The following is a 25634-nucleotide window of genomic DNA, read 5'->3' on the forward strand; positions in this document are numbered from 1 at the left end:
GAGATATTAGCACTCGGCGTCTGAGCGACATGGTTCGCTTGCTGACCTTGACTGCCGTCGCTGCCCTGCTGGGCGCGGCGGTTGGTCAATTCCCACCTACTCCGGAAAATGTCACAACCATTAAATCTAAATACAACGAGGACGTCACCATCTCCTACAAAGATGTGAGCTTGCACAGTCGGCACCCTTATATTGATTGCAATAAAGTGATATACTAAGTGCGAGTGGTTTTCAGCCCGGTATCTGCGAAACAACTCCTGGGGTAAAGTCGTATTCTGGATATGTGCATCTTCCTCCTGGCACGCTGGCCGATGTTGGCGAATTCCAGAATTACTCAATCAACACATTTTTTTGGTTCTTTGAATCGCGCAAAGATCCAGCTAATGCGCCCCTCTCAATCTGGATGAACGGCGGCCCCGGTTCATCTTCCATGATCGGCCTGCTCTCCGAAAACGGGCCGTGTAAAATCAATGATGATTCGAATTCGACATATCTCAACCCTTGGTCCTTCAATAATGAAGTGAACATGCTGTACATTGACGAGCCCGTGCAAGTTGGTTTCTCGTACGATGTTCCCTCCAACGGCACTCTTGACTTGACCACCTTGGAGACGACGTATATGGACTTCTCGCATGGCGTTCCGGAGCAGAACAATACTTTCCTCGTTGGAACCTTCCCCAGCGGATTGTTGAATTCCACTGCTAATGGCACTACCAATGCTGCTCGTGCGCTGTGGCACTTTGCTCAGGTTTGGTTTCAGGAATTCCCAGACTACAAGCCCAACGACAACAAGATCAGCATCTGGACCGAATCGGTTTGCCTCTCTCACTAACATATTTCCTTTCAATGTATGTGCTAATTGATTCCAAGTATGGTGGTCGCTATGGCCCTTCGTTTACCGCCTTCTGGGAGGAGCAAAACCAGAAGATTGAGAACGGCACTCTCAACAGCACCGGTGAGCTGTATGATATTCACTTGGATACGCTTGGTATCATCAACGGCTGGTAAGTCCTTCGTGGGTATGCTCCGGAAAATACCACTGATTTGTTTCAAGTGTCGACCTCCTTAGCCAAGAATTATCCTATCCGGAGATTGCATACAATAATACTTATGGCATCGAAACCATCAACAAGACAATCTACGACCAGGCCATCAATGATTTTGAGCGACCGGGTGGCTGCAAGGACCTTATCATCGAATGTCGAGCTCTTGCAGCCGAAGGAGATCCTACCAACCAGGGTAACAATGTGACTGTCAACGACGCATGCATGCTGGCAGACATGACCTGCGAAAACCTAGTTGAAGGGGGTTATGTCAATTACTCTGGCGTACGCTTTTCTTTCGTCTCTACCTTCAACATATTCTCTATACTAACTTTTGACTTTCAACTTCAGCGAAGCTACTATGACATTGCCCACCTCAACCCGGACCCATTCCCGCCGTCCTACTTCATCGGATATCTGACTCAAAACTGGGTGCAAAAGGCGCTCGGTGTCCCTATCAACTTCACCGAGAGTATCAACTCTGTTTACTATGCCTTTTCGTCGATTGGCGACTATCCCCGTGGTGGATTTCTCGAAGACCTTTCTTATATTCTCGACAATGGCATCAAAGTTGCCATGGTTTACGGCGACCGCGACTACGCCTGCAATTGGATCGGCGGCGAACAAGTCTCGCTGAACGTCAATTACAGTCTCAGCAACCAATTCCGCTCTGCAGGGTATCAAGATGTGAACGTCAACAGCACCTACGTAGGCGGTCAGGTCCGGCAGTATGGCAACTTTTCATTCACTCGCGTCTACGAAAGTGGTCATGAAGTGCCCGCGTACCAGCCTGAGACGGCGTATAATATCTTCCATCGTGCCATGTTTAACAAGGACATTGCGTCTGGAAATCTGTCGAGCTTAGGAAACTACAGCACACACGGCCCAAGCTCAACGTGGCAGATCAAGAATGAGGTGCCGCCGAGTCCGGATCCCATCTGCTATACACTTGCGCTGGAATATACTTGCACTGAGGACCAGATTGCAAGTGTTCTGAATGGCACCGCGCTGATCCACGACTGGGTGTTGATTGATAATACTACGTCGGGATTCTTCAATTCGAGCACTTTCAATGGGACAAGTGCTACGCCGAAGCCAAAGGTTACTGCATCGCCGAGTGCTGCATCCAGCTCGGCAGTTGCGCCGGTCGTCGGTTCAGTCATTGCCCTTGTGCTGACTGCTTTGGCTGGTGGTGTGTTTTAATGGTTGGAGGGCATGTAGATGAAAAGAGTGATTGCCTTTACTTTTTTTTTTTTTTTCTATCCTTCTTTTCTCGCACCTGAATCGCAACTTTATCCATAGCCCAGCATAGCGATTGGCCATAATGTAGGGGAAAACTCCTAGGCTATTATCTAAATAAACAAGGACATTGCATAGCACTGATAGCGATTTAACTGAGTCATCTACCTCTTATTTATTTTGTCTAGCTTTGAAAAATGGGTATGAGTGGATCTGTGCGATGCATCAGGTGCAGGGTGAAGGTTGAGGTGACAAGAGCTGGTCACAAATCAGTGGAATTTTGTTGTGTGGACGTTGGGACGAAGAGCTGCTGCGCGGGTAAAACGAATGGTGAATCGCAATTTCTACAGAAGAATTATAGACTACACATAACGAGTCATTTCGCTGCCTGTACAGTATTTTATTCATAAATACTCGCTGCATTGTAACTTAAGGGTAATTCAAAAATTGGTCAGCAACATCATCATCGTTGTTGTTACTGTCATCATTCGGGTGGATCGGCACAATTTAACCCTCTTCTTTTCTCTTCCATGTCTGGCTGCCGTCAGCTGCCGAAAGCGTTTCCCATGTTCCCTTCCAGCACCCTTGTCCTTTTCTATCCCAGAGTAGTTCTCTCGACAGGTTAGTGAGCCACACAAGTTACTTGTAATCAAAGAAGAGATAATGTCAGACTCGCTCTCGGTCGGCGCGGGAAAAAGAATTGTAGAGAGGGAAAGCCGGGCTGGAGCCAGGCAGGCAGGAGTGGAAGGAGGCAAATTAACCGGTCCATCCCTCCCTTCCCTTCCTTCCCTTTCGTCTGCGCGCGTACTTTGTAATGCCTCGCACAATCAGTAACTTACACTTTAACCCTTTTTCTCTTCTTATGACATTTCCCCGAGAATTGCTATAGCCATGAGCAGCAACTAGGTTGAACTGTGTGCAGCTCTGCATTTCTCTGGCTGTATAGAGCACCCCCGGCTTATCTTATCGTTTGTGACTACCCTCGTCCCGTATGACGACGACGACGTAATCGCGACAGCTTCAGCCGGCCTCAGCGACTCAGCGACTCAGCGACTCAGCATAATCCTCCAACGACAACCAGCGGGACAGAAGGGATTCTAATATATTGGACCTTTTGACATTTATACATATTTATATATTGTGTTCGAGATCTGGTCAACACGTAAGTCTGCATTCGCATACATATGTATATTTTGCCCTACGGAGACTGGTCGCGGGGTTGGTTCCCGACCTCGAGTGGGGTCCTGAGAAGCTCGATGCCGATCGTCTGTTGTATTTAATCGAAAATCGAAGCTGGACCTCAATTGAGCTACCACTTACTCTCAAGGCTGGAGGTGGGAATCGAACGTTGAGTTCGCAAGCTGGACTGGGAAAAGTTGAATTCTGGACTACCTAAGGAAAATGACGCTAATTCGAACTGCTTGAGATTACGCAGAACAATAAGCCAAAAAAGGGCACCTTGAATGCTCTGCTTCCCCTTGAGACGAGAGACGACTGAATTGAGCTGCATGGACCGAAGAAGACGTTAGAGGAACATTTGCGAGTCAGCAGCAGGAAAAGCAAATCACACTCTGAAAGGGCAACTGCTTAATTCAGCTACAACTTGCTCGAGCATCGAATGATCCATACCAGGTATATAGCAGTCGTTTTATTGAGAGCCTCCGAGGATATCCAGAGCCAGAAAAGGAAAGAGCGAACGTGAACTGCGAAAAAGAGGTTCTTGCCAAATCGATAGCCGGTCGAATGGTATAATCCACAGGTGTCCGGTTGATTGAGATTGCGCGCCGATAGATTGGGCACGGTAACCACTCTGGGATCCGCCGATTGTAAACTGCCCGCGACGATCGTTCCAGTTATCGTCGTGACTGGCATCGTTAATCCAGCGCACCTAATACTTCCTCGCAAATCGCATTTAGTCGGGACGGCTTCAATTCGACACAATGCCTAGCGGTATGTTGGACAAGACTTGGACTGGGGGAAAGAAGGGATTCGACAAGGTCTGGGGATGGGCGGATAAGCTTGGAGCACCAGTGAATAAATTATCAAACAAACTTGGCGCAGAAGCGTTCTGGCCAACGACGCTTGACAAGGAATGCGACAAGGCGGCACGAATTTTGAAAAGCTTTTGCAGTATGCCACTCCTCCTGGAAGCTTTGTAACTTTGTTTTCTAATTTAGTATATAGAGGATGGGTTCTATGAGGAGACGGTCCAAAAGGGCGTCGACGGCCCGAAACAGAAGCAAAAAGTGCTGAAGAAGATTCCATCAGAGGTAAGTATATCAGAGGAGCAAATTGCAAATACATACACCTGGAACCTTTTGCTGAGTATATCAAAATAGGTAATTGCCAAGGCTAAGGGTTTAGCAATCTTTACCACGATGCGTTCAGGTCTATGGATCTCAGGCGCAGGAGGAAGCGGTATTCTTGTGGCGCGAAAAGCAGATGGCACATGGTCTCCGCCGTCTGGTATTCTTCTCCACACCGCAGGGCTAGGCTTTCTGGTTGGAGTGGACATTTACGACTGCGTCGTAGTCATCAACACTGAAAAAGCACTCGAGGCATTTATGAAGATTCGATGTACGCTTGGAGGCGAAATCAGCGCCGTAGCAGGCCCGGTCGGCATTGGTGGTGTTGTTGAATCTGAAGTGCACAAGCGACAGGCTCCTGTCTGGACGTATTTGAAAAGCCGCGGCTTCTATGCTGGTGTGCAAGTGGATGGAACCGTCATCATTGAGCGAACGGACGAGAATGCTCGATTTTATAGCCAGAAAGTTGGAGTCAGGGACATTCTGGCCGGCAATGTAAATTTCACGCCATATACTACGCGGATGTTTATGGAGACGCTCAAGGCGGCACAAGGAGACCGCAATATTGATGAGTCTATCCTGCCTTCAGAGCCTGCGCCGGGCGACATGGAAGTCGAAAAGCAGGGCCACATTTTCGGCGTGCCAGACGAAGGTGACGAAGACCCGTACGGAGTTTTGGCTCTGGAGCGAGAAGGCATGGAAATCAGGGAAGCGGGTACAAATTCGCGGCCGACCAGCGAGCAATTTGAGTATCGACCTGCTCCCACGAGTCCTGTGTATGCCACGTTCAATCGACGAAGTACGGAGAGTTCGTCTCAAAAGTATGGCGAGGGGAGTCGCCGAGTCAGTCGCATGAGTGCAGTGAGCAACGATGTCGGTACGCAAACAGCAGAGAATGAGCAAGAGCTGCGCAGCCCCGTGTCCAGATCATCTTTGAAGAAGGACGCAGGATATGCTGATGGACTGGTAACGTCACCAACAGTATCCATCTCCGAGCAGGAAGAGCTTGCACTGGAAAAGCAGAAAACCCACGATCAGCCATCGCCATCAAAACGCGCAGCTGATGACGATGATGAGAATAACCACAAACAAGAGAATGGCCACGGACCTGAAAACGAAAATGAAATGTCTACTATCCCTCTCGACGACGAACGCGATCACGAACATGAACACGAACACGAACAGACGGCCGCTTCTCACGATGACATTTCCACCGAAGCAGTCCCCGTCCAAACCGCGGCTCAGCCACAACGCATCTCTCGAGCCCGCCTCGTCACCATTCCCAAGCGCATTCCGCCCGCTCTTCCTCCCCGCAATCCCGGCCGCCGCATGCTTAATGCCGAGCCCACCTCGTCACAGGAGGTTTCTTCATCAGATGCATCGTCGCCATCAGCCACTACTCCTGCTATCGAAGCCGGGGCATCTGAAGCTCATGAAAATCATGAGACTCCCACAGCCCTTCCAGCGGACGAAGCATCCGCGCAATCCGAAACCCCAACCTCAACCTCTGCCACCCTCCCTGGCTCCTTTGCCGACGATGACGACGAAGAAGACGAAGCCGGATTCCAGCGCGTCAGCATCATTGCCAACCATCGCTCCTCGCAATCTGCACCTGCACCTGCAGATAGCAATGTCAATGCCAACCATGAGGCAGAAGCAGCAAAGGAAGAATCCGCACCGCTCACAACAACCGAATCTTCTTCTGCTTCTGCAAAAGCGCCCGCAAATAATAACACCCTCGAAGGCGACGAATTCCATTCTCTCCCTCCTTCGCCAGACCGTCCGGCCTCTCCTGCCGCACCAATACTCGAGTCGCATGCTGCATTCAACCATGACAGTCACAATGGTGTTGCAGAGGCGAAGACTGAAAACGGCAGTGCTAAGAAAGATACGGAAGACAAGGAAGATTTTTCGTAGTTCGTCTTTTTCGTCCTTTCTTCCCCTGTTTTCTTTATTTCCCCGTTTCGTCCTTTCTTCTACCTCCCATTTCCCATTTCCCATTTGCCTTTCCCTTTCCCTTTCCCTTTTTTTAATTTCCATTTCGCTTTCATTTTGTCCTTTGCTCTCCTATGCTCTCCTTGTCTTTGCTTTTCCTTTCCCCCCTTTTTTTCATTTCTTTTTTCTTTATTTCTTCTTCTTTATAGTCTCTTCCTTCTTCCCTTTTCCTTTTCTTCCCCCTTTTTTTCTTTTCTTTTTCCACTTCAATTCCAGTCAATGCCAGTCAAGCCTCTATCCCTGTCCCTGTCCCTGTCCCCTTTTTTAAACTTTTCCGTATTTTCTAAAGTTTTAAGTATTTGCTTTTCCTTTTGTCTTCACTTTTAATCCCCATTCTGTGTATCCTCTTCCCCCCCCATTCTGTGTGTGTGTCAGCCATTCCGTGTGTCTATTTATTAAATCATGCGCCGTTTCGTTATTCAGCGCGGAAGTGACCACGTACGAGTACGAGTACGAGTATCAAGTGTTTACTTGCTGTTTACTGTGTTTACTTACTGTTTACACTTTACAACTTACGTTTACTGTTTATGTTGATTCCTTACGTTGAGTGTTTACGTGAGTGTTTACACTTTACGTTTAGTGCTTAGTGGTTAGGTGTATGGTATATTTTATACATTTCAGTTGTGTAGTGTCTTCACATGAGTGTAGTGTCTTTACATTAACGTTTACTGTGTAGTGTCACGTGTGTAGTGTGTAGTGTGTACTGTGTCACTACCTTACCTTATATCACCTACCTACCTACCTACCCACCCATCTATACCTACTTATCTTAATCCAAGAGGATCTTTTTAAGCAACCTGGTATGCTAGTACCAAGCCAAGTAATGAATAAGTTAGTAGGACGATACCTTAGTGATTAGTATTGCATGTTTTTTTTTTTAAGAGAGACTGAGAGAATATAAGGTAGGTATTGTAGTATTGTACTTTGCATGGCTACACGACCGCAATGCCAGAATGCAGAATGCAGAATGTAGAATGCAGAATGTAGAAATATCAGTAAACTTGGCCTCAGGGACGGATGTAATTCTCGACTCTTGATATACTACCAATGTGTCAAGGAAGCAATGGAGGCAATGGTGGCAAGAGAAGCAAGAGAAGTCAATGCAATAAACATGTATCATTGTTCACTCTGGTCTGGTCGTTTATAATACTGCATTGAGCCATTGCGTCACTGATGTTGTACGTTGTACGTCGTGTTGTACGTTGAGTTGTACGTTCAAGTTTTACGTGGAAGTTTGAGTTCAAGGGTGGATATGTTATTCAGTTTATATTCCATTTCTTCTAGAAAAGATAATAAAATACTATGAAAAGAAACCTTTTGAATCAACGACAAACGACAAATCAATCAATACAAGAAGAACACGATATTTGCAGGTTTACGCCCTTCCAATTTCCCCCCCGTTTTGCCTTTCACGAAATAACCAGAGCATCAAAATAGGAATTAATAAAGGTGTGACAAGACCATTAGGCAGCGCCGGCGGCAGCGGCAGCGGCGACGGTGCCCGGGTTGGTCGGCTGAGTACCGACACGCTCCTTGGCGAGCAAGTCGACGAGGAGCGGGCTCGGACGGCTGTCACGGGTGGGGTGGAAGATGCTCTGGTTCTTCTTGTAGGCCTTGACGCTCTCGAGGTAGGCGTCAAAGAGGTACGACGAGTCGAGCGGACCGCCCTTGGCCTCGGGGTGGAACTGGGTGCTGAAAATAGGGCGGGACTTGTGAATCATGCCCTCGTTGCTCGAGTCGTTGAGGTTGACAAAGTACTCCTTCCAGTCGCTAGGGAGCGTGTTGGCGTCCACGGCGTAACCGTGGTTCTGGCTGGTGATGTGGCAGCGACCAGTGGTGAGGTCGAGCGCAGGAATGTTGTGGGCACGGTTACCGTACTTGAGCTTGACGGTACGGGCGCCATTGGCCAGAGCGAGCAGCTGGTGGCCCAAGCAGATACCCATAATGGGGATCTGAGAAGAGTCCATCAACTTGCGGAGGTGGTAGACAGTCTCCTGGCAGTGAGTCGGGTCACCGGGGCCATTGGAGATGAAGACACCGTCAAAGTGGTGCGCGACCTTGTGGAAGGGGTAGTCATAGGGGAAGACGGTGATGCTGGCGCCACGGCTGACGAGGCTGCGGAGAATGTTTTCCTTGACACCGCAGTCAATGACGGCGACGTGGAGATCGCCCATCGAAGAGCTCACGTGGAAGGGAGCCTTGGTGCTGACGCGGCGGACCAAATTGATTTGCTCGGGGTCGGTAAAGGCCTCGTCCTGGTCGGCATCGTATTCCTCACCAATGGTGATGCGAGCGAGCGAAGAGCCCTGCTCACGGAGGAAAGTGACAATCTCACGAGTGTCGACCCCGGAGATGGCGGGGACACCCTCACGAGCACACCACTCGGCCAAGCTCTCGACGGCGGTCCAGTGGCTGTACTGCTCGGCCACATCGGCCACAACGATACCAGCGGCCTGGATGTTGGGGGACTCAAAGTACTTGAGAAGGCCATGCTCGTCACGCTTAGACGAAGGCACACCGTAGTTGCCAATCAGGGGCTGGGTGAAGACCAAAATCTGACCACGGTAGGAGGGATCGGTCATGGACTCGGGGTAGCCGACGAGAGAAGTAGTGAAGACGGCTTCACCAGAAATGTTGGATCTGGCACCAAAGGACTTGCCAGAAAAGACAGGACCGTCCTAAACGACAAGCGAAATGAGCACAAAGCGGCTTTTTACATGATCTGTAAGAATGTCAATGGCAACAACATACCTTGATAGTGAAAGTGGCACGGTCACGGGCAATGCGAGTGCCACGGGTGGTGCTGGAGACGGGCATCTGACGACCAGTGCTACCCTGGACGGTAGCCATGAGACGGCTTTGGATGCCAAACTTGGCATTGACAGGCATGGGCTTTGCAGCCGCCTGTCTAACGAAACGGGCAAACATGATGGTTATATTATATGATATTCAGAAGAGAGAAAAAGCGGCAATGTTCTGAGAAAGGACTCAGTTTACCGAGGCCTTCCACAAGTGGTCTGTCATGTCGATTAGTATATAGGGCGTCAATCGTTATACTCTGTACAGAGCATCGTACCTGAGATGTAGTCCTGCAACGCGTCGAGTCAGCATCAATTGATCATTTCCCGACATGAACGGTATATAGGAAGAAGGACACAAGATTCAGAGGGTCAAGGGTAACATTCGGGGACATGAATGACAATAGGACGTGTAGCTTAGAAGGCCTAAAAGGTCGACGGGGATGAGGCATACCTGGGAAGTGTATAGGGTCGCAACCACACGCATGCGGGCAACAGTAAGCTTCGACTTCGCTGCTCTTTTAATGGAAAGGGCAGCGGCTCGAAGGCGAGTTGATAAGGGTTTTGTTGAAACTGGGGATGATGAACAAGTTCAAGCTCAGGGACGTTGGATCGTCTCGTTGAAAGTGGATTGAAGTGACTTTTGGGGGGTAAAAGAAAGGGAAAAGAAGAGAAAGAATTGGCGGGGGGGGGGGATTTTGATAGAAGAAGTCGGGAGAAGGAGAGTTTAGGGCGCGAAAAAATTGGCCGAAAATGGGCGAATCATTTTAGTTCGCTTGGGCTTATCTATCACACGAGTACTTGTTGCTCACACCCAAATTCTATGACGAGAACAAGTACCAATACTGGACCCTGACTCAACTTTTTCGCTACGTAACAAAACACCAAAGAGAGTTTATCATCAACCACCACCACCGTCACCGCTCATGACTTTTCCAATGATTATTCACCTCTTTCCTTGTCTTTGCACATTTATATGGATCTTTCAAAGTGAAATCAATGTTAATACCATCCTCACCGTAGTCCGCACAAGTATCTTTACTGACTTTGAATCTTTATGATGCCTTGGTATGCCGAACTCATTCAATGACTGGTTGCGGGTTACGATATCTCGGCCCCTCAGGGTGGATTCTAATTACCTCATCCTTATTGGCGATTAATCTAAGTTAGCGATGAGTCAAATAAAGACGCCTCTGGGGAGCTCCATCACTCCACAATCATTCTCATCAATGGTGTCTATGATACTTTCCACAGATTATCTACATCTCTTTTATCGTCTCCTTGCTTTCATCTCGTTTGAGTGCTCTTCGGTTTTCCCTCGACATGATTCTAGATATATATTGAAATCGTCATCTACTGTATCACAGTACAAAGCTAGAAGACTGCTTCTAAAGTTGTGCGGCTAAAGCTCCGACAGGAGAGTACGAGTAAACCTCCTCCGGTCTCGGACCGATATCAAGGATCCACTTTATTCCTAGGAGATCTCCCAGAGGACGCATTCTGAACATGATCGTCTTGCATTCCGAGATGACCCTCCCGAAGCCACCGATGCGCCGGAAACGCAAATGCCGCCTTCTTCATCTCTCTACCGAAAGGGTTCAGTGATCCATGTCCGCGGTGGGAAAAGATCAAGCCGTCGTACGCGTTATGTGAAGCCCCTTTGGCGGTGCTGATATCAAAGTCCATTCGTGATTTGCCAGCACGTGACTATCAAATGTTTTCTCAAAGCAATCGAACAAGGAGCATTGGCCAATCAACTGTAAGTAAACTAGAATCAATCATTAAATTCCTGAAATTGACTTTCACATCCAATTCTCTTTCCAAGTGGACGTCAAAGCCCAACTGTGATTAAAACTGATACATTGACATGTGACCGTGAGACAAAATTTATCCCAGTCCTTACCCGGCATTGATGACTCAGCAGCACTTGTCCTCAGACGAGCCCATGACGCCAAAGTCGCAAACCCGACCCCCTTGGGAGGAGCTTCGTCGCGCGCCCAATCCAAAACACAATTCACCCTTTACACACAACACTCATTCAGAATCTCCTTTTCTATCGCCAGGGTTGCTGTCGCAGGTATTAGACTTGCGTGAAATCGCATCTATTCCATGTGATCATCATCACTACACGTTAACTCTCTTTCTCGCTCTTTTCCTTGCCCATCATGACCGACTACAGCAAGCTCAAAGTTGTCGACCTCAAGGCGGAGCTCAAACAGCGTGGCTTACCACAGACGGGACTGAAGCAAGCCCTTATTGACCGTCTTGTCGAGGATGATGCCAACTCTCAATCGGCCGCTGCGGATGAAACACCTCAAGAAGCCGAAGCAACGCCTGTTCTTGACCAGCCTGCACCGCAAGAACAACCGGAGCCGGAGGCCCAGGAAGCTGCAGGTGGCAAACCCGAAATTTCCGTGAACAAGGAAGAGACCGAAATTCCTCAGAAGGAACAGGAGGAACAAGTGACGGGTATTTCAAAGCAGGAAGCACAGCCGGCTCCTGAGACAAATGGCCACCCCACTTCGCCCACTGGAGCCGACGTCTCGAGTGAGTCTAGAGGCGGCGATGAAGCTCAAACGGAAACTGCGCAACTGCCCGTCGAAGCACCACCATCATCAGTGCCAGAACAGGCCACAGAAGCTACACGAAGTGAGGATTCGCAATTGCCTGAAGTTGCGCAGAAACCAGAGCCAGAAGTTGTGCCAGCATCTGTAGACAAGACTGGAGATGCATCGAGTGCCGGCCAGACTGTTGCGCCCACGCCAACTTCAGTTACAGCGGAAGAAACACAGGAAGACAACCGGAAACGCAAACGGCGAAGTCACAGTCCCCTTCCATTGCCTAGCGAGACGGCGCAGAAACGCGCGAAGCAGGAGGACCACGGTGGAGAGGTCCAATTTCACGAAGACGAGGAATCAGAAAATAAGGATCAAAGAGCTCAAAAGGAGGGGATCCCGATAACACCAGAGGAGCATGAAGAAGCGAAAAGCCAGGAGGAACTGCCTCAGAGGACCGCTGGCGGCGACGAAGCTGTTTCCGCCTCTGAAAAGGAGCAAGAGAAGCCTGAGCGCAGAGAAGAATCACCTCATGCTCGCGCGTCCCCGCCTGCGCGAGGCGCTGGAACAGGGGACCGACGACTCAAGGACCTCTTTTCCGAATCCTTGAAGGATTCCACGCGTGACAAGTCGCCGTCACGGCAAGCCGGCCCGTCGACGACATTGGAAGAGGAAGCGGAAGAGGAGGAGGAGGAAGGTCGCACGGTCGGCCCCGCTCTGCACCCTGCCACCTCGGCTCTGTACGTCCGGGACTTTATGCGGCCTCTCCAACCTCATACGCTCAAAGCGCATTTGATTTCCCTTGCCACTCCACCAAACTCGTCTCCTGATTCGGAGATTCTTCGGACCTTTTTCCTCGATCCTATTCGCACCCACTGCTTCGCCAGCTTTTCCAATGTATCTGCCGCTTCACGGGTGCGCTCCGCATTACACGGCCGTGTCTGGCCCGATGAACGCACCCGAAAACCGCTCTGGGCGGACTTTGTGCCTGAAGAGAAGATGGGACAGTGGATCGAAATGGAGCAGAGCTCGTCCGGTGGGGGCAGGCCCTCTGCCGCCAAGAGGTGGGAAGTGGTCTACGAACCTGCCGAAAATGATGGCGACATGATCGAGGCAGTCTTACGAGAAGCTGGAGCTGGCTCCTGGAGACCAGAAGCAGGTGCGGGAGCTGGCCGTGGGGTCCAGGGTGCGCCCGAAGGCCCACGTCGCAGCGAGGCAGACTTGTACGACCGCCGAAGACCGTCGGACCAAGCGTCCCGTCGACCCTCGAAGCCTGCGAATGCAGGTTTCATGGCCCTCGATACATTGTTCAAATCGACCTCGACCAAACCCAAGATATACTATTTACCAGTATCCAAGGATTTATCGGAGAAACGATTGGACGAGCTGGCAGACCGACTGGGTGGACCGGGTCGGAATTTGAGCCGAGGCGAAGACGAAATGAGACGTTACACATTTGAGGATGGAGACTTGCTGGTCGACCGCGGACTGGACGTAAATCCGGGACGCCGAGGTGGCCCAAGCTATAGGCGGGGAAATAGCTATGGCAGACGCGGAGGTTGGCGGTAAATTGATGGCGCGGTAACACGAGTAAAAGGTGGATGCTGTTTCTTCTCACCCCACCCTTTTCCCCCCTTGTGTGACTTTAATTGGAATTGGTCATGGTTGATCAATGGCTTCAACTTACAAGGAAAATGAAAAGTTTGCAGCGAATGATAGCCGGGAGATCTCATCAAAAATAATATTCTATTCGTTCATTGGAGCAAATAATGATCGAATGCAATAAATGCAGCATTTACGAAGTGAAGATTGGGTGACTCTGCACTGCACAATCAAATGAGATCATTGGGTCTTATCTTATCGATAACGATTTTTCACGTGATAGCGATGACTGTACTTTTTCTGGTCTCTACCAATCCCGATTAGTCATTTTTTGCCATTTGACTCTTCAGACTTCCCCCCTGCCCCTCGACAGTTATATCATGAGCACCCCTCTGCCGCGAAGTCTCCTGGTGAGATCTTCGCTTTCATCCTGGGCACGCAAGAGGCCAATTTGTTCTAGGTTTTGCGCAGATGGCTACTTCCACTCCAGAAGCAGGAGCACCCCTCAATGGGGCGGCTACCGCTCCGCCCGAGGGCTACAGTGAGTATTCACCCTCGCCCAAAAAAAAAAGTGTTACTTGCGCTCCGAAGATCGGCCTTCACAATGTAATCTTCAAATGAAGAGATCAATGCCAACTAACGTCCCCAGGAAGAATATCCAGCCAGCCTGAGAATCCATTTGCGACATTGATTCCTCACCAGAATATTGTGGTGATACCGTCGTTTACGCTAGAGTCGGGAGTGACTCTGCGTAATGTGCCCGTGGCATACACTACGCGGGGCAAATTGTCGCCGAACCGCGACAATGCCATGATCATTTGCCATGCGCTGACCGGCAGCGCAGACGTGGCAGACTGGTGGGGTCCCTTGATGGGCAAAGGTCGAGCATTTGACGCCTCACGATTCTTCATTGTCTGTCTGAACAGTCTGGGAAGCCCGTACGGCACTGCCAGTCCAGTGACCAACAAGGACGGAGATCCTTCTTTGGGACGATACGGACCAGAATTTCCTCTGACGACAATCAGAGACGATGTCAAGTATGTTTTTGTTCTCTCACATAATTGTCCAAGGTGTTTGACTCCGCTAACATAGTCCCGTTCGAATAGTCTGCACAAATTGATCCTCGATAGCTTAGGCGTGAAGCAATTGGCTGCCGTGGTAGGTGGATCCATGGGCGGCATGTTGGTCTTGGAATGGGCATACTTTGGCAAAGACTATGTCCGGTGCATTGTGCCCATTGCCACGTCTAGCCAACACAGCGCATGGGGTATCAGCTGGGGCGAGGCTCAGCGACAGAGCATCTACTGCGACCCGAAATATGACGACGGGTACTATCCCTTTGAAGACCCCCCCACGGCAGGACTGGGTGCCGCCCGCATGTCTGCGCTCCTGACCTACCGAAGCCGCAATTCGTTTGAGTCGCGTTTCGGCCGCAACACACCTGATCCGTCGCGGCGGCAGAACATTAATGAGCAACCACGACCGCCGACGCCGTCGAACGAGCACTGGGCCGTACACAATGAAGGACACAAGAACCGACGATCTCCGCGCCAGTCGAGCGTGTCCCTGAGCAGTGACGAGCACCGTGCCGCCTTGGCTTCTACCACGTCTACTCCGGCATCCACCTCCTCCGCTTCCGCTTCCGCCTCGGCAGCATCTATCCACACTGCCTCTTCCACTCCTACTCCCGTCCCTACTCCCGGCGCTGCCGCCACAACCATCAACGGCACGAGCGATACCTCCTCCTCTCATCCGCTCACCAACTTTACAGACCCGCAATTCAGCGGCGCCACGACATTCACGCCTCCCCCGCCGCTTTCGACATCCAACTCCTCCTCGTCGCTCTCGACCAACCCCCGCAAGCGCGCAGCCACGTACTTCTCCGCGCAATCCTACCTGCGCTACCAGGGCGACAAGTTCGTCAAGCGCTTCGACAGCAACTGCTACATTGCCATTACGCGCAAACTCGACACCCACGACGTCAGCCGGTACCGCGTCGACCCGTCGTCGCCCAACCCCGTCGGCGACGCGCTCGCGCTCATCCAGCAGCCCGCACTCGTCATCGGCATCGAGTCTGACGGCCTCTTCACCTTTGCCGAGCAGCAAGAACTCGCCGCGAGCATCCCCAAGGCGCGTCTGCGCACCATCGACAGCCCCGAAGGCCACGACGCCTTCTTGCTCCAGTTTGAGCAAGTCAATCACCACATTCTCGACTTCTTTGGCGACGTCTTGCCGGACATTATGACCTCTGCTCCCATTGACCCGGACTATCGCGATGAAGACGACGTCGACGATGTTGATGCCGAGGCCGCGACGGGTGAGCAATCTGGTGTAGGCAAGCTGAAGAAGAGCAGCACCTTTGGCGAGGCCGAGGTCGATGACATTACGTCTTGGTGATTATTATCCGTTTGGTAGATTATCATCGTCTTGCTATTTTGTCATATCTCGGCAGTTGTCATCGTCAGGGTAGTTTAGTCGATGACGTTACATCTTGGTAGTGTCATAGTGTCTTAGTTGTCTAGTCGGCATGATATTTCTTTTTTCCCCCCTCTGTTTTCTCTTTCTGTGATATTTTTTTTTTTTTTTCAACAAAAGAGCAACTGCACTTGCTGTCCCTGTTATTTTATTTTTCTTTGGAAAAGTCTTGTGGACCGTGGTATATCCTTAGACCGCCCTCCCCCTCATGAATCCTTCAGAGCGAGACATACACACACAAAAAGCAAGGTTATAGTACCTATATCTAGATGCTCCATCTTATTTTACTTACCTACCTACCTACCTACCTACCTAGGTACCTTGTCTTACCTATCTATCTTACCTCAGGGAACCAAGTTATCTAGTTATCTAGTCTAGTCTAGTCCTATCCAACTAGGACATGAAATGAAAATATATACACCTACCATCCATCCATCCATCCATCCATACATTCATCCATCCATCCATTCGTTCTGTTGCACTTTCGTTTTGTTGTAGTCGAGTACTATACTATACTACTATACTACTACACTCCACGAGAGGATGGATATGAATACATACGCCACGATATATACGCCACGATATATACGCCACGATATATACTATACGAGACGATATACGAGACGATCAACAAGATGACATCAAAGTGAAGAGATGAAATATCTACGACAAAAGCCAAGTTCAAGTCAAGTCCAACTCGACAACAGGACTAAGGACTTACTTACAGATGATGAACAAAACGTATAGGAATATTTAAAGTTGAAAGTCAAAAGGCAAGAGTCAAAAGGCAAGAGTCAAAAGTCAAGGCAAGGCAAGGCAATTCGAATACAGACTATGGTGTATAGATTATCGACTGGACTCTAGACCATCGACCATCGACTAGACTATAAATTGACGTACGGGAATGTCAAGTAACCATTAGTAAGGAACACCAAATCATAAGAGTAATTAACATCAAATCATAAACGTAAGATCAAATCATAAGGTAAGATCAAATCATAAGATAAGTGTAAGAATCAATAATCATAAGACTAAGAAAGAGTATATAAGAGGTATCAACATATCAAACGACTCTGTGAGTCTAGAGTCTAGAGTCTAGAGTTTCGAGTCTCGAGTCTCGAGTCATGGAGACGGAGCATCTGAATTGAGTCTTCAAATCTAAAAAAGCTCAAAATCTCGAAAACTCGAAAAACTCAAGAAAAGAATAGAAAAAAAGGAAAAAGAAAAACAAAATGTGTAAAAAAGGAAACAATAGAATCAAGAGAAAAGAAAAGAAAATGAGCAAAAATGGTCAATGAAATAATCAATGACAGACATGACTCAAAACGTAAGACGTGATCCGTAACCCTTAAATGCCTCCCAAAATTTTGTAGCCACTGTAGCTTGTAGCTAGTAGCTAAAACGCGGTGCGGAACGAGGTGCACCGATTCGAAAACTTGCAAAATGCAGAATTGAAAAATTGGAAATGCAATATGTAAACTTGATCACTGAGAACGAAGAATGAAGATAACTGCTGATTGAGGATAGAGACTGTCGGACGAGGATAGAGGATTTGAGGAATGAGGATAGAGAGGCGGATGAAGTAGGATAGAGAGACGGATCAAGGATGGATGGTTCAAGGGGAGGAGAAGAAAAAAAAGCAAAACTGATTGGAGATATCATCGTCGTAGAATAAGCATAAGCATAAGCACGAAGTGTATAATAGGAAAAAGGAGAAGAGAAAAGAAAAGAAAAGAAAAAGGGAATATGGAATGGGAGAGTAGAAGTAGAGAAGAAAAAAAGAAGAAAAGAAAAAAGAAAAGCTCCGCCGGCAATCCTAGGAATAGTACCCCACAAAGGCAATTGTATGAATGAAAGAATGGATGCAATAATGAATGCAATAATGCAAATGAATGGATATAATGCAGCAAGCACACCCAAAGCAACGCCAATTGTCATTGCCAATGACCCGTCACTTGCAAGGTATACCACGTCTTTCGCAAAACAATCAAGCCTCTGCTCTGAGCTCTTGACGCGAATGCTTCTTACTCAGTCCGAGTCCAAACTTGGTCAACTTCTTTCTCCACCCCGGCGAATTCTCGTGTTCCTTGGAGTCATCGTCATTGTGCACACCCATGCGCGATAGCTTCTGAGCAAGTTCATGCGCGTCGACAGGTCGGCTTCCAGAGTGCCCATAATACGATTGCTGAGATCTGCTTGATTGCATCCTCTGCTTGGCGTCCGACGAAGCAGTGTCTCGTCCTGAAGCGGTGTCTTTTCCCTGAGCAGCAGCAGCAGCGCCGCGCATCTTCTCTTCAACCGTACGTCGAAGCCTATGCTCTCGTGCGCGCTCCTCGTCATAGGAGAGGGCACGATGCATTCCATACTTGTCGACGACAACGGCATTGCTTTCCGTACTGGACGTGTATTGATGCTGCTGCTGCTGCTTGGATTTACCAGATGTTTTCGACGGTTGCTGTTGACGCATCATATTGGCAACGTGCTTCTTATTATCCGGCTGCTTGGCAGACGAGTCAATCAATCTTATTGTTCCTTCCGGCGGCGTCTCCTTGTTCGCATCCGCGTCCCACATGTCGAGACTTGGCAAGGGCGGGAGCGCCCGATTCAAGTATGTTCGAGTCTCTTCCTCTTGCTGCTGCTGCTTTTGCTGCTGCTTCTTTTCTCGCGACGCTGCCTTGAGGCTTGACCGACGCGTGATGCCGCTCCACCACGAGGGCCCAGACGATTCCTTGGAGCTATCCACGCTGCGCTGCGAACGCTTGCTGCGAATACTGGCCGAGGATGACCGGGGACGAATGTATTCCTTGATTCCTTCCTTGATGCTGCTCGCTCGGCTCAAATGGCCCGTCGGTTGCGAAGCAGGTGTGGCGGTACGTTTCTTGGCGACTGAACCCACGCGCGACACTGTGCCCGTTCCTCCCTTGGAGAATGATCGATCTTGGAGACTGGGCGAAATGGCGACAGACGTGACAGCGGTTGAGCGGGTAAAAGAACGATCGGTGGTGGTGTTGGAGCGACTCGTCGACGAAGAGGTGCCATATGAGGCTCCAGCCGGTATAGGGTTCCGGAATCGGTTGATGTGATACGCTGCCGCTCCGGCCAGTCCGGAACCAGGCTCGACCGAGCTATGTCTCTTGTGATGCTCTGGTTGTGTGTACGACGCCGTGGCGTTATCATCACTACTGTAACCAAAGCCACCTGCTGCATGTCTCGGTGCCTGTTCCTCTCCTGTCGAGTCGCTGAGACTCCAGGGATCTTGGACGCTGAAAGTCGGTTCCGAGGGCCTGCGGTGATGCTGAAGCGGCGGTAGTTGAGGCGGTTGCTCAAAGGCTATCTTTTGACGGTCCTGTCGAGTGCCCTCGCGCGAAATGCTGTCATCGAATGCAATGTGGCCATCATCGTGGTTCGTTTGACGAGTAGCAATATCTCGAAGTAGCTGAGCACATGAATGTCGCAATTGCGAGTCCACCAGCGGTGTCAATGGAAATCGGCGGACGATCAAGGGTGAGGCGGGAATGAAGACGGGCGATTCCGCGCCGTTGTAAAGAAAATGGTCCACATTGTGAACCGCAGGTGAAGGTATGGCCGAAGAAGTCACCTTCTGCTGTAGCGGTCAGCATTGATTTCCCTTCTTTTCTTTTCTTTTCTCCTCTTTTGGCCCGTCTCCCTTCTCTTCTTGCCCTCTTGTTTTGACCCTGACAATATTCGGTGTTTGAGAGAGAGACATCCCGTCGCCCAAGGTAGCTAGTGTGTGCATTGTTTGCCCGAAACAAACCCTCATCTCAAGCCACCACATACAGTCTCTTGTGCGTGAGAGGGTAGAAGAAGGGAGGAGTAGCCACGGCAGACGTAGGGAAAGAAAGAAAACATGTACTTACAATCGGTGTCAGCCTCAAACCAAACTTGCGTTTCATGATGCTGGTCTCATGAAGTGGATCGTCACAAGAAGTAGATCCAAGGCGAGGAGGTGAGGAGGAGAGGAAGGAAGGAAGGAAGGAAGAAAGGAAGATGTCGGTAAGGAGAGGTGAAGGATACAGGAGAGGATAGGGGAGAAATGAAGTGAGGTGAGTTCGAAGGGGAATGCCCAGGGGAGCAAAGAATAAGTTAGTGTGTAAGTGTATGGAATGACAGCACGGATATGGCGTGGCTACCGTGGTCAGAGGCAGAGCCAAAAAGGACGGCGGCACCCTTTGGCTTGAGGAAGAACTGCGTTCAGAGCCTTTCCTTTCACTGGGCCCTTTTTGCGGCTTTCACACCGCACCTAGTCTGAGCGTATGCACACCCACACTACACATATAACGCGTAAACAAAGAAGCAGCAATAGCGGGAGCTATAGCTGTCACCGAAGCGTGACTGGGAGCCGAAGCCAACCAAGGACTCAAAAAGACGTAAATGTCGACGTTCCCAGGTCCAGAAAGTGTTTTGTCGCTGTTGGCGGCCCGAAGCGAAGCACACACGGCGAGACGACAGGAAGGGGGAAAATCAGAATATGGTTACTCTTTTTTTCCCTTTGGGTGCCGGCGGGAGCGTGGCACGGGGAGCAAGTAATCAAAAGGGGACCCTGGGGGTTGGTGAATGAGAGCCCAGAGCGCCGAGAGAATCAAGACGGTTAAGATTGGAGCGAAGCCACGCGGTGACAAAATGTGGACAATCAGCGCGCTTGATAGGTAGACAACATAAAGTGGCGGCCGATGAGCGGGGCACGCATCGCAAGTGTCGTTTTGGAGGCGCAGGCGACCGACGACGAAAAGCGGCGGTAATACGGGAACTGCAGACAAGAAATGCAGGAATGGAGGAGGGAATGCCCGTTTTGGAGGGGGGGAAGGGGATCCAGATGCCCTCGATGGTGATGGTTATGATCGGGGGATTCGGAAGCGATGGGAGGCTGGGGGCCTTGACGCGCCAAGCAATTATTTCATGTAACTGTGCTGCCCTGCAAAAGAAACGTTTTTGGATAGGGTAGGAGGTAAGGTAAGGTAAGGTTAAAGTAAGGCAGGGACAGGAATGTCCAATGATTATAAGTTGCACGCGAACGAAGAAGAGCGAGCTCGAGCGGTCGGAGAGAGAGAGAAAAAGAGAGAAAATTGAGATCGAGACAGATTGGAGGAGGTGAGGGAAGGAGAGCAGTTAATTACCACTACAGTTCACTAACTTGCTACTACACCAAGCTGTTGCTGCTACTACACTGGACTGAGAGCATCTGGCGTGGTTGACGGCGCAAAGGTGCAGGACATGACTATCCGATGACTGGGACCCTAAATCCTTTAGTTTGTCGGTGGTGGCGCTTCTCGCCATGGAACTTGACTTTGGGCTGGTGTGTGTGTGTGTGTCTAGCTGTCCGTCTATCCATCCAGCCATTCAAAGAGAAAAAAGAAGGTGTGGGAACTGACTAGACACGGACAATGTACTGTAACAGCATGGGGATCCGAAACGCGGATAGATGCGTTGGATCGTGCTCACAAGAATAAAAGCAAGCAACACAAGAATCAGCCAAGTAAAAAGAAGCATGGGACGGGGATCGACATGCAGCGCATTACGTATGAAGGCCAAACCAAGGCCTTGTCGATGACAGAGCGCGCATAAATCACTATACGGTACAGCATAAGCATTGTCCTTGTCGTCATTATCACAGACAAAAAAAAACCCCCCAAGCCCTGGCCATTGTGGGTCTCAATCGGCGAGATTTTGCAAAAGTAATCGGGAAAAAAACAACAAGCAAAGAAGAGCAAGGAGACGATGGAAAAAAGGCACGGTGAATTGACAAGGATGGGTCAGACGGAGCTGGCCAAGGATTCGGGACGTGAGAGAAAAAGAGAAAGAGAGCCAGATGCCTGCAAGATGCTGTGGCTCCCTCGCTCGGTACCCTCTTATTCGTGGTTAGAATCATATTAATGACAGGGGCGCCATGCTCACCCCATGATCACAAGGTCAACACCGAACACCTTCTCGTCGTCTGGACTTTGGGTTCTTTTCTCTTGTTTTTTTTTTTTTTTTTGGCCTTTTTCACTCTTATTTTTCATTCAGTTTCAAGATCTACCCGACGGCGTTGAAAAAGTGGCCTGTTCCTGTCGCAATTCATTTTAAAGATACTTTTGAGGACCGCTTGCGCTCATAAAGTTGTTCGTATCGTAAGTATCTTTGAGTACCGTCAAGGGTCCAATTTCGGCCCCTTGCTCGTCCCGCTCGAGACCTGACCATGTCCGGCAAGAGAAGGAACTAAAAGGTCACGAGAACTTTTGTTCTCTCGCCTAAACTCGCCGGCGCAAAAGTATTGGTTACTTAATTTCCACCTTACCGCCCTTCCTGCCATTAGACTGACCGGGGTCGAACTGCAAGCGAGCCGAGCGAGGCGAGGCGACAACGTGGGATTCCCGGTTTGGAAACGACGAAACCACACTGATCGCTTCATCGCTCAATCGCTCCGTGGCTTCCTTCCCTCTTTCTCTTTCCGATCATCGACTCCGACCCACCGCAGGCCTAACCACCGTACAAGTACGGATTACTCGTCGTCCGTACTCTGAGGCTTCCGAAAGTTGTCAGGTTGTCTGTACGAGTTTGAAACCCAGCCGTGACATTTCGTATTTTATACTCTGCTGGTCCTTGCATTATCAATTCACAATATTCTCTCCGTTTTATTAATTCTTATAACATAGAGCAAGTGTTTTCTTTTTGGAGCAGAATCAACATACAAATTTCATCGCACTCAACGTTGGCACCCAAGGCCAATCACATAACCCTAACCCTCTTGGGCCTTGTCTCCCTTGCAGATACAAACCACGTCAGTCATCTGTTTGCGGACAATTGTCTATCCAGTCTCCATCTTTTCTCAGCCTTTTGATCCAATAACTCTTCGTATTCTTTCAGCTCCTACCGAGTAACTTAGTTCGTATCTATCAAAACAACTACTGTAACGCCCATATTTTTTTTTCCCGTGCAAAAGCACTCACAACGCACATGCTTACTTCAAACCGGTCAAACATGACCCACGATTTTGCATTTGCCCTTGTTGTGATAGATAAAAGCACCGATATTTTCCTTGCAAACCCTAATACAAGATCGGAAGATTGACCGCCCTATGAAGTGAGGGGTTCGTGGTCTCCATCTGAACTGTGCTTCGTATACGCGTATGCATCAGTAGGTAGCTTATCACCACCAACAAACCGCTGAACCGCTGAACCGCTGAACCGCTGAATCGGCGGAATAACGTTGGACGATCCGTCAACGCTAGTCCTCTATTTCATGTTCGATAACCATACCTATACCAAGTACATCTGACGTACTGTTTAACTTTCTGTAGTCTAAACAAAAACGGAGATACTGCATCTGCATCCTGTATAAAAGACTGATACTGATGCTGCACAATGTTTCAAACTCAAAAGGAACCGAGGAGTTACGCGTTAGTCAGTCCGGTTCTGTACAGGCGAACCGGGAATTTGACCAAGTTGGGGGGGGGTTAGTTATCCGAAACATGCTAAACAAGACACCCAACCCCCGCCACAGCACAGAGGTGCGTTGCAGCACCGAGCACCCGCTTTTGAAACGGGGGGGATTTGAGAATGCTCCGTCTGCCGCATGGTTTTAGTTTAGCTGAGACTCGGTTTTACTAAGAGACTGTGGACTTGGGCTGTTGCATCTGCATCCACTTCCGTAGGTCCGTACATCCGGACTTCTTACCTCTGTGCTCTGGTAGGTCAGATACGCCTGACGGTAAGGTCGGTTGGGTCCGGAGAATGGCCGGGTGACTAAGAGGACTGAAGCTCCGCACATGTGAAGAAGTGGGTCCCGTGAGGCACAGAGACCGCAAGTCTACTGGAACGAGGAAGAGCCCTCAGAGATCGAGAGGGCCAAGGGCGGAGAAACTCCTCACGGCTTTGTAAACCAGCAAAGCGTAGACTGAATCTAGAAGGACATTAGCAAAAGAGGAGGAGGTTCTAACTTCTGTACACCGCTTCGCCCACGCACGCCTCAATGCCTGGGTTGGCCATAACTTACCATATCCCGCAACTTCGGGGCTGGGCGCCGGCGTGATGCGGGGGGGTTCCCTCGGGATATCGCATCCACGGTACATGTCGTGGCATATAGCCAGCCACAAAACAGACTACCAAAGGTACCTTACGTTATAGCAAGTGGATCTAAATAGGGTAGGTACCGTAGATACCCTAAGTGAGGTAAGGTATGCATTCGAATGCACTTCGGATGCCATTGCAGATATGCATGTTTCTCTCGGGTTTGGGATTGGGATTCGGGATGTTTGTCCGACATCCTGGCGCCCAGCTTGTCCTTGGCTATAATGTTTGTATTATTATATATCTTATACAGACTAATAAATTAATACGATTTTAATGTTTTGTTCCTGTATGTGCGTTGCTGTTTTATGCATATTATTATTCTTTTTTTTCTTGTGGCATACGTCAACGCATCTATTGCATATCGTAGTTGCTCCGTATTTTGTTTCATTTACTTTTTGATACATGCATATTTATTTTCGTTTTATTTCCTTTAAAATTAATGCACAGTCATCCTAACCAACTCTGCCAGTACAGCTATAATCCGTCAAGCCTGTCTTATCCTTTTCTTCTTTCCGAATCCGAATACTATCTGCATACTTGTCTCCACGCAGTCATGTACAATTCAATGCATATACAACATGGCATTACTCTCCAATAACGCGTACATCGTACCGTGTGAAGCATCAATGAACAACCCTTCTGCACTGCATCCGTAGTACCTTATAGGCTACTCATCTACCCTACCTACCCGTTCACCAGGGCACCTACCTGTTCATGTTCCTTGGGCCACCGACTACCTTATCTGGAACGGACCACTAACTACCTTACCTTACCTGCCTCTCTACCTATACGAGCGAGGAGCATCACCCGCCAGGCCGAGGCCGAGGCCGCGGCCGCTCCTTTCCCTTTTGCACGTTAGTTATCAGAGTGCGTCATTCGTCCATCCCCAACAAAGTCCAACGCTATTTCTCTCTTGCGAGATAAACTAGCGCATGTTTCGCAATCGTTTCAACAATAATTCATACATCGTACAGTGTGCTATCAGTACTCTAGCGGCATGCGGCACGCGGATTGCGGGATCGCGGATTGCGGATTGTGGATTGTAGATGGTGAGATTGTGGGGCACTCTAAAAAGTCTGTGGCGTCATTTGTTGCTGTGTATATTGACTACTAGACGGAGTATAGGGGTGCTACGGAGTACAAGGAGTCTGCATATCTTTACTATTCTAGTAGATCTAGTAGATCCAATAGAAAATGCCAATTGGGGACCAGGACTCTTTAGGTAGGTAGGTAGGTGCGTAGATTTCACATGTCTCTATGATTCTAGGTCTAACGTGGTATAATCAATAAATGCGTGGGATAAGACGCACAACGTTGGCGCAATGCAGAGCTGGACTTTCGGAGTTTTAACTCTGGGAGATATAGAGATAAGGCTGGAAAGGTTGGTAGATATATATATATATCTTCATCCGGTTTAGGTACAATTGCGCTGCGCTTGGCTTGTATAAGAGTTCAACAAGACCTAAGGTAGTGATAGGATAGAAGGCTCTTCCATGGAAGCTAGAAGGTTGGCTATACCGAATATTATTCCTCCGAGATGCGGTTACATACG

At 49.3% G+C, this 25634-nt stretch overlaps 6 protein-coding genes across 6 annotated transcripts; 4 read left to right on the forward strand and 2 right to left on the reverse strand.

Annotated features, from left to right (window-relative positions):
- Positions 1-29: 29 nt before the first annotated feature.
- Positions 30-2246, forward strand: L228DRAFT_268198 (putative carboxypeptidase S1; the record flags this gene model as incomplete). Its single annotated transcript, XM_018335093.1, has 5 exons — positions 30-164; positions 236-814; positions 871-1004; positions 1055-1328; positions 1395-2246. 5 exons carry the CDS (start codon positions 30-32, stop codon positions 2244-2246), a joined length of 1974 nt encoding a protein of 657 aa, XP_018188372.1.
- A 1976-nt stretch (positions 2247-4222) lies between these two features.
- On the forward strand, positions 4223-6505 carry L228DRAFT_268199 (DUF500-domain-containing protein; the record flags this gene model as incomplete). Its single annotated transcript, XM_018335094.1, has 3 exons — positions 4223-4412; positions 4467-4552; positions 4622-6505. The coding sequence occupies 3 exons, from the start codon at positions 4223-4225 to the stop codon at positions 6503-6505; spliced, it is 2160 nt and encodes a 719-aa protein (XP_018188373.1).
- A 1319-nt stretch (positions 6506-7824) lies between these two features.
- L228DRAFT_247213 (small subunit of carbamoyl phosphate synthase) lies at positions 7825-9933 on the reverse strand. Its single transcript, XM_018332591.1, has 2 exons — positions 9335-9933; positions 7825-9261 (listed from the first exon to the last, which is right to left on the reverse strand). Exons 1-2 carry the CDS (start codon positions 9509-9511, stop codon positions 8047-8049), a joined length of 1392 nt encoding a protein of 463 aa, XP_018188374.1. The 5' UTR covers positions 9512-9933; the 3' UTR covers positions 7825-8046.
- Positions 9934-11227: 1294 nt separating this feature from the next.
- On the forward strand, positions 11228-13766 carry L228DRAFT_247215 (hypothetical protein). Its single transcript, XM_018332592.1, has one exon. It carries the CDS (start codon positions 11547-11549, stop codon positions 13503-13505), a length of 1959 nt encoding a protein of 652 aa, XP_018188375.1. The 5' UTR covers positions 11228-11546; the 3' UTR covers positions 13506-13766.
- On the forward strand, positions 13756-16124 carry L228DRAFT_247216 (homoserine O-acetyltransferase). Its single transcript, XM_018332593.1, has 3 exons — positions 13756-14079; positions 14188-14575; positions 14645-16124. The coding sequence occupies exons 1-3, from the start codon at positions 14010-14012 to the stop codon at positions 15933-15935; spliced, it is 1749 nt and encodes a 582-aa protein (XP_018188376.1). The 5' UTR covers positions 13756-14009; the 3' UTR covers positions 15936-16124.
- A 1876-nt stretch (positions 16125-18000) lies between these two features.
- Positions 18001-19927, reverse strand: L228DRAFT_238729 (hypothetical protein; the record flags this gene model as incomplete). Its single annotated transcript, XM_018331074.1, has 2 exons — positions 18001-19614; positions 19892-19927. 2 exons carry the CDS (start codon positions 19925-19927, stop codon positions 18001-18003), a joined length of 1650 nt encoding a protein of 549 aa, XP_018188377.1.
- Positions 19928-25634: the final 5707 nt, after the last annotated feature.

The sequence above is a fragment of the Xylona heveae genome, assembly GCF_001619985.1.
Source record: "Xylona heveae TC161 unplaced genomic scaffold L228scaffold_5, whole genome shotgun sequence".
Classification (NCBI taxonomy): domain Eukaryota; kingdom Fungi; phylum Ascomycota; class Xylonomycetes; order Xylonales; family Xylonaceae; genus Xylona; species Xylona heveae.

Excerpts from the sequence above, each read along its gene's own strand:
- L228DRAFT_247215 (XM_018332592.1), top strand. The coding sequence starts at position 11,547 with ATGACCGACTACAGCAAGCTCAAAGTTGTCGACCTCAAGGCGGAGCTC.
- L228DRAFT_247216 (XM_018332593.1), top strand. The coding sequence starts at position 14,010 with ATGGCTACTTCCACTCCAGAAGCAGGAGCACCCCTCAATGGGGCGGCT. Across the intron at positions 14,080-14,187 it reads CGCTCCGCCCGAGGGCTACA|GAAGAATATCCAGCCAGCCT; the intron begins GTGAGTATTCAC and ends TAACGTCCCCAG. Across the intron at positions 14,576-14,644 it reads ACAATCAGAGACGATGTCAA|TCTGCACAAATTGATCCTCG; the intron begins GTATGTTTTTGT and ends CCGTTCGAATAG.
- L228DRAFT_247213 (XM_018332591.1), bottom strand. The coding sequence starts at position 9,511 with ATGTTTGCCCGTTTCGTTAGACAGGCGGCTGCAAAGCCCATGCCTGTC. Across the intron at positions 9,262-9,334 it reads GTGCCACTTTCACTATCAAG|GACGGTCCTGTCTTTTCTGG; the intron begins GTATGTTGTTGC and ends CTTGTCGTTTAG.